This window comes from Argiope bruennichi, chromosome 9, assembly GCF_947563725.1.
Source record: "Argiope bruennichi chromosome 9, qqArgBrue1.1, whole genome shotgun sequence".
In the NCBI taxonomy this organism is placed as follows: Eukaryota; Metazoa; Arthropoda; class Arachnida; order Araneae; family Araneidae; genus Argiope; species Argiope bruennichi.
Genome location: NC_079159.1, coordinates 105,938,645 through 105,946,666, shown reverse-complemented (window position 1 = coordinate 105,946,666; position 8,022 = coordinate 105,938,645). Strand labels below are relative to the sequence as shown.

The 8,022-nt window shown below is 24.4% G+C and overlaps 1 protein-coding gene across 3 annotated transcripts; it reads left to right on the top strand.

Annotated features, from left to right (window-relative positions):
* Positions 1-179: 179 nt before the first annotated feature.
* Positions 180-6,949, top strand: LOC129984368 (plasminogen receptor (KT)-like). Of its 3 annotated transcripts, none has more exons than XM_056094238.1 (5): positions 180-324; positions 469-549; positions 1,918-2,048; positions 4,182-4,291; positions 6,126-6,948. In XM_056094238.1, exons 2-5 carry the CDS (start codon positions 469-471, stop codon positions 6,266-6,268), a joined length of 465 nt encoding a protein of 154 aa, XP_055950213.1. In that variant the 5' UTR covers positions 180-324; the 3' UTR covers positions 6,269-6,948. The 3 variants fall into 3 exon arrangements, with proteins under 3 accessions (XP_055950213.1, XP_055950215.1, XP_055950214.1); XM_056094240.1 differs by having other exon boundaries at positions 185-314; positions 6,126-6,949; XM_056094239.1 differs by having other exon boundaries at positions 185-349; positions 6,126-6,949.
* The last annotated feature ends 1,073 nt before the right edge of the window (positions 6,950-8,022 follow it).

The following is an 8,022-nucleotide window of genomic DNA, read 5'->3' as shown; positions in this document are numbered from 1 at the left end:
ACATTAGTGAGATTAAAGCAAAAAAAAAAAAAAATCAAGAACATTTATATTTATAATCTTATTTTGAAATTTCTAATGTCTTTTACTTATAATCTCAGATTAATGATTAATTGACATAAGAAAGCACTGTAAATAAATAATTAGTATTTTCCAAATCAGATATGGCAACCATTATTTTGTTATTTGTTTGATTTCTTGTAAATCTAATTTTTGTTCAAGTAAATATTGTAATTTCATGTCGAAACTTTCATCTAAAGTCTGAAGAATTTACTTATCACAAATTTTGCTACTGAAAGATACTATTGACCCTCTTTGTGCGCAATCGTAGGAAGTTCTTTTTTAGCCTTTTGTAATTGTATTTTACTTAAATGATATTGAAAAATAGATAATTCCTTTATCGTAATATTCCCTTAATTTGTATTATTGTTTGCAATATTTAGTTTATTAATGGTTTCAAATTTTTTACAGATGGGTTCCTATTTTGGAAAACCTGTCGATGAAAATTTTAAAAGAAATCAAGAATTTATAATGCAGTTACAGAGGTTACAAGTTAGTTAATTATTCTATACTTATTCTTGTCTGAACTTTAACGCACAAATTTGTTTTAAATTATAGCCAAAGTGTTCCAGAAAAAAACTTAATACTTTTTATTTCTTTTATGTGATTTAAAAGATAGTGAACTTTTTGAGTTGTAAATATATCAATCCTGCAATCGAAATATCTTTGGAATATTCGATTATTTAATAGGTAATTCCTTGGTATTTCGCCCAGTATGCTGGTAAGAGAGGCAAGGCAATTATTCCATTTGACATCATTTATTCTTTACTGATTATATTTTCAGCAAAGTATTTCTTAGTTTAGATAATGAATCATTTATCTTTTTGGAAAGACAATAGTTTGATGAGCTCCGAAACTAAATTCTTCCTTATCAGTGCTTAGATTAATGAAAAATATTTTATTTATTTAAGTATGGCCTTAGTATATTGCTTATCTCTGTCAGTTTAATCCTTTCTACGTTCTCATATATTAAATAAAATAAAATGTTGTAATCATTAAAAAAATTTGAACATGAAATTTCGATGAATCTTCACATTTTAATATTTTGATTTGGCAAAATGTAATTTTAAAATTATGTCTGCCTATCTGTAATACAATGAAATTTGTTTTATGGTTTAAAAAACAGTATATGTGAGTCTATTTGACCATCTGAGCACAAATAACTATAAAACCTGATACAATTTCAATTTTTTTTTTCCATTGTAGTTATAAGTTTGATTATCAACGGAATTATGATTAACTGCTTGATTATTATTCAGTCCATCTATTTGGTTGTGTGTGAACACTGTAACTCTAAAATATCATGACTTAGATAAATGAAATTTGGTAGATGATATTATAACCAAAATTAGCATCTTGCATTAAATGTTGATTTCAATGGAGTGAAAATAAGATGCCCTAAATGCCTCATCTCTACATAATATTATGAAACACTACTCAAAATAGAGAGATCTTTGTATGTTATAAAGTATAAAATATGTCATATTTCTGTAATGTATATTAAAGTTGATGGCAGTAGGGAAATTAATTCACACATCTGGATTTTGCACCCACTTTTTAAGTTTTGCTGCCTTCTCTATTCATCATGATATGTTTGGAGGTGTACAGATTTTTATAAGGAGAATCTAAAAGATTATATATGTATATGAGAAAATCTATGTAAAAGTACACTTACTTATTCATTTGATCAACTTTCACATTTATAATTTCTTAGTTTGTTGTTGTAATTAATGTAAGTATTTAATATGAAAATTACAATTATTTTTTATATTAATATTTAATTTATATAAATTTTGTGATTCAAATATATGTTTTTTTAAAAAATAAGTATTAAATTGAGTGAATGATATTTTAATGTAGCTGGAAAGACAGATTCATATGAGAAATCAAATCAGGGAAAGAAAACTGGCTTTGAAGATTGCTAAATACAGAGAATTTTTCTATTGGGTTGGAACATTCTATGTACTTGCTACTGGCTCCACAATATTTGCGTATGTTTTATGAAATTGATATTGAGTTAAAACTATTAATATGCTTCATAATTTGTCTTGTGTTTCTAATTTAAGAGCAAACATACTGTAAAAAATATTATTACTTTCTTCAAATATATATAGAATTTATTCTTTCATATATTGTGTATTCAGTTTTTTTTAATAAGCATTTTAATGGTGATACTATTTTTATTATATAGCTAAAGAATGTCGATACATTTTAATGTACATAATCATAATCTTTCATAAAATTATTAAAGACTATTTACTTGTATATACTGATTTTAAGTAAGGCTACATTAGGTTGCATGTAAGTTCATGCTTTCAAGACAGAAGAACTTTAGATTTGAAATTCAACGAAAAAAAGATAAACTATGTACACATGTGTACATTAACCTTTAATAGTCATAAATCACCTGTCATGTGATAACCATGTTTTCTCAGTTATATCATATATAATAATCTAGCATCCAACAAGGGTTAAACCTGAGGTAGATGGTTAGATTAACATTTTCCTGCTCACAAAACATGGAAATCGTCAAAATGAGATGCTAGTTAAAATGTGTTTCTCGTTATCTGAACATTATTCATAATTGTTGGCATGAAATATACTTCATGTTACATTAAAATGGGGCATTAATCTTTAATGCCAAACATCCTGTTCATCAGACCGTTGCATTTCACTTCTATAGCTAAACCAAAAACATTTTATTTCATTTCTGCTTTGTCCTAGAAAATAATATATATGCCCAAACTCCTAGTAGTCCATTCACTTTTTCTTGGAGAAAATACATTACAGCAATTTTATTAAATTGCTGTAATGGGGAATGTTTTAGAACCCATTTTCCATATTAAAATAAAATAAACTGTTAATTTCAGAGGATAAAAAATACATATTTGTGGTATTAAAAATACCTATTCAATGAGAATTAAAAAAATGACAGCTTAATTCAATCAAAAGTAAATTTTTAAAAAGTACAAATTTGGAAATATATTCTTTATTTTTTTTAATTTGAGCAAAATTTCTGAAATTCCACTTAAAAACATGATATATAGAAGAAAATAACTTATGAAAATTTCAGATAAATATCTGCATTATTTATTTTTTAATTGATTTTATCAAGAAAAAAGCATGGCCATTGAAAGATGCTTTTAAGTCTTTCTTAATTATAATTCAGAAAAATTTACTCAACTTTTTAAAAAAATGAAAAATATGAAAATGAACTTAAGGACTAAAAAATATCCCACTCTAAAGATGTTGCTTTATAATTTAATGTATCATAATGGTGGATTTTCTTCAAAAAAAAAAAGTGGTTAATACTAAGCTTGACAGATAAATAAATCTTATTTTGTGGTGATTAATTCTTGAACAATATTTAAAAAAAAAAAAAAAAAAAAAAAAAAAAAAATAGGATTTGTGAGCTTAACAAACTTCAAAAAAGGAATTCAAGTTTAATAAATGACTATTATGATATCATTTGAAATCATGAAACAATATCTTTAGAATATGATATTTTCAGTCCTCCAATTTTAACTAATAAAAAAAATCTTAAAGCGGGTTTTTTTTTTTTTTTTTTTTTTTTTGCTAACCTGATTTTTTTTCCCCATCATTATCAGCATTTAAAAAACTAATGCAGATATTGATTTGAATTTTTTTCCTCCTGCCATTCCTTTCTATTTATCATGTACTTAATTGTAATTTAGGAAAGTTTGCTCACATTTTTTAAAAAATGAAAAATATTTTCTTAAATTAGCTCTATTTTAAAATTTATTCCCGATTCAGTTAAGTCATAATATTTTATGGGTATTCTTAATATCTACATTTTTAAAAATTTATTTTCCTTCAGAGATAAATAACTTTTTTATCACAAAAAAAAAATCGAATATTGGATTTCCACCCTTCTTTCTTCTCTTATCAGAAAAGCAAATTTAGTGACCAGTTTTAGATAGACTGAAATCTGTGCTTTATGTTATTTACCTGAGTTTTGCATGATTTTTCTGTTTCCATGGTTGTATTTAAATGAATTATTTTAAACTGTTATATTATGTTGCTCAGTATTAGCTTTTGCATTATTCAAAATGATCATCAATATTTATTTTCATATTTATATTTACCTTGATAAAAATCTGTAGGTATCAACGAACCAAAAAACCTGCAGTATTGACTGCATTGTTGCCTTTAACATTCATCTTTCTCTATCAAGGAGATCTTGCATATGGAAATAAATTACAAAGAATTAACAGTAAGTATTATTTTTCATTATTGTGAATTAATTTTTGTATTAATCATTATCGATCATGTTGCTGTTTTAGGTAAGCAACAAAATAGAGCAATTAATCCTGAATTCATTTGGATGGGGGGTATTTTTATTCAGCAAGTGAAAATGAAATAAAATTCATTAATAAATTTAAAGTAATGTTAAAATTTTAATTTTTAACAAAAGCAGTAATGCAAAATTATCTCAATGCTGATAACTACAGCAAGCGTTTGGTATTTTTGCTCTTTAAAAAAATGTTCATTCTGCTTTTGCCTATGATTTTACCTGTAACATATACATAATAACTAACTTATGAATTTATAGATTTTTTTTCTGACAATGAAGAAAATTATCTTGTAATTTAATTTTTGATATTTATATGATATCATAGTTTTATATAGTTTGTTACAACATAAAACAAACTAGCAAGTGATGAGCTCTTGTTTAAATGAAAATAACTCTTGAAATGTTTTAATATCTTAAACTAGATAGCAGGAAAGTTTTCTGTCATAGTAGAATTTTAGATCTTCTAAAAAAACTTATTTATTTATTATTATTCTTTAGTTTTCTCCACACTTTGTGTTGCTTTCTTTAATGGAGTTTGTTTAAATAACAGCTATGATCCAATCCACTATTCTGCTTATTTTTATGTGAGGATGTTTTATTCAAAAGAATTCTTTTTTTGTGGAGGCATTTGAAATAAAATATTTTAGAATTTAGTACCATGTACCATGTTTAAATTGAGAATAGCATTTAAAGAGTGTGAACTAAAAAAAAAGTTTTAACTGGTTGAACCCCTAGTTGTTATGCTTAACAATAATTATAATTTTATTAGTTGGTATTATCAGCCATGCTTGTTCAATAATGAGAAACATTTTGATCAGTTTCAATAATTGACAAGATTTCATATATAATGACTTTGAAAAGTGTAGGTGTGCTTTTAAAAAGTGAGAAAAATGCACTGTAATCTAAAATTTAATTTGAATATAAAGTGTAATATTTTTTCATATAATCTCCATGTGATAGTGAAAAAAATGATTCAGATTTACTTAATTTTATTCTTTAATGAATGTAAAAATGCAAAAAAGCAAAGATAAATCGTATCACAAAAATGATTTTGTATTGAAATTTTTTTGAGTAAATTTATAACTAAAATTATTATTTGTCATGTTTTTTTCATTTTGGAGACATAAAAAAAAATCTTTTGACTTTAATTCTTTTAATCTTTGGCATTTAATGCCTCCTCCATGCTCCCCCCTCCTTCTTCTTTTTTTGTTACTGAATTCACAAGTTCTAAGTCACCTAATGTAATTGCATGTTCTGTTGTAAAAATGACCTTTTTTTTGTATGCCTAATTTACTTTTTAAATTGTCTTATAATTTCTGAATAATAATCCTATTTATATTTTTAGAACAATGGAACATTTATATTGTTTTAGTTTAATTTCAATTTATTTTGCTTTGATTTCTTTTTTTTTTCATCTTTATATATTTTCTAATTTTTAATTTTTATATTCTCATTTAATCTTCAGATTTTAATTATATATATTTAAAATTATTTATTTCAATATTTTATTTTTCCCAGTTAATAGATGATATACACAACAGAAATAAGTGCACTTCCCTTCCTTTTCCCTGATATATATTATTATTATGCTTAATATTATTATTATTGTTAATCAAATTCATATTTATTTTACTTTTTTATTCTATAAACTTTGCTCTTCTTCAAATGTAAAATCCACCCTTGCTCTTTTTTATTGGTTGTTATAAAGTATAAAACATTACAAATTTCTGTTATTTGCACTCTTTCCCAACAGGTGAAGCTGAAAACATTTTACAGTTTGAAGAGCATTTATTGCATTTGCCTTTGGGACTTCCTAATTTTGACTCGATTGAGGAAGGGCGTCAGGAACAACAAGATGAAGAATTTTTGACTAAGGCACATGACATATTTCTTTAAAACATCTGTGATAGATTTTTGTTACATTTTTCATAGATATTTATAAAACATTGTTAGATGTGTGTAGTGTTTGCAGAAAAATACCAAAGCATCCAAGGTAGTTTCTTTCTATTTAAATTTACAGTGTCTTTCATAACTAATGAGCTAATGTCAAAGAGAATCTTCATATACTAGTATTAATATAGATCTGGCTGTTATGTATTTTAAATTAAAGCTGCTTTCAGCTACTAACATATCTGACTCCTTACTAACACTAATGTGACTCTTTGTCACATTAGTTGAAGCTATTTGGCTTGTTTTCTGACTCTTTACTAACACTAATATGACTCTTTGTCACATTGGTTGACGCTATTTGGCTTGTTTTTAGATCCAAATTCAATATTTTGAGAGTTTATCAATTAAGAAATTCAATGCATTAATTATTTTTATTTTAATAATAAAAAATGTATAGAAAATGAAAGTTTAATCATAGTCTTTAATTCAGAACTGTATAGCAAAGATAAAAACTCTTATGAATGTTATAATGTTATTATTCAAGCAAATGAAATTTAGAAAAAAAAATTAACAATTTTCTGGAATTTATTGATTAGGGTTATGTTTAAGAATTTATTAATTTATAATGTGACTATTTTTTTAATGATAGTTCTGAAGGTTTTTAGTTGCCAGTGAATCAACCAGATTTCTGAAAACAGATATGTCTTAAAGTTTTTTTATAGTTATATGTTTAAATTATCCATATATATATATATATATATATATATATATATATATATATATATATATATATATATATATATATATATATATATATATATATATATATATATATATATATCAGTAATTTAAAATATTGGGAATTCGCAGATATATTAAAACCCAAAGTTAACATTTAATAATTTTTTTCTTTACGTCGCAACTAATTTTGTCCTAAAAGAGTCACATTTCTGTTGTATTACTCAAAATTTCTTTTTACGACAACAGCATTTTTATGCTACTTTAGACATTAGAAATTGTTTTCTATATGAAGATTTGCTATACTTATATTCACAGGAGCATACATATTTATATATATATGTAAATGATACAGAATTCTAGTTATATACTGAATGTATTGATAGATTTTCTTTTTCGGTGTATGTACTTAAAAAGTAATGCGAGTCCTATATGTTTAACTTTGTTATTTATTCATAGATGATGGAGCTAGAAATTATTTCTTCAAATGAATTTCTCATCTTTATCATCAGCTTAAATTAGTCATATTTTCATAAATGATATTTATCATATATTTGTTTGTTTTGATGTATTCATTATATAGCTAACTCTCAGTACATATATGAAATAAATATAATTTATTTGTATGTTAGTGAAGTTGCACTTTCATCATTTTATGTTAAATTCAGACTACTTATTTGAATCTTGATTGATGTGTAGCTTCCGTTTGATTGAACAAATTTTTAATCTCCTATGATAATAAAGTATTATACTTGAGATAAAAGTTATATCTATTCTAGAATGTATTTTCTTAATGTTTTCTCTAGAAGAATTTCACAGATTTTATCCTGTTTGTTAGTGTGTGTTGTAGTTATTATTAATGTTTGTCTTAAAAAATTTTTTAAACATCTATCTGTTTTAAATCTTTTTACTGTTCTGTTGACCTTTGCTGTTTTCACTTACCAGTCCTGTAATATATTTAAAGGGTTGTAATATCCAGTTATTATAATCTAAATAATATAAGCTTTTTTTTTGTTTACTAT

Bases quoted from the DNA above. Each gene is read 5' to 3' on its own strand.
- LOC129984368 (XM_056094240.1), top strand. From the start codon at position 469: ATGGGTTCCTATTTTGGAAAACCTGTCGATGAAAATTTTAAAAGAAAT. The intron at 550-1,917 runs GTTAGTTAATTA...ATTTTAATGTAG, and splicing joins TGCAGTTACAGAGGTTACAA to CTGGAAAGACAGATTCATAT. The intron at 2,049-4,181 runs GTATGTTTTATG...AAAAATCTGTAG, and splicing joins ACTGGCTCCACAATATTTGC to GTATCAACGAACCAAAAAAC.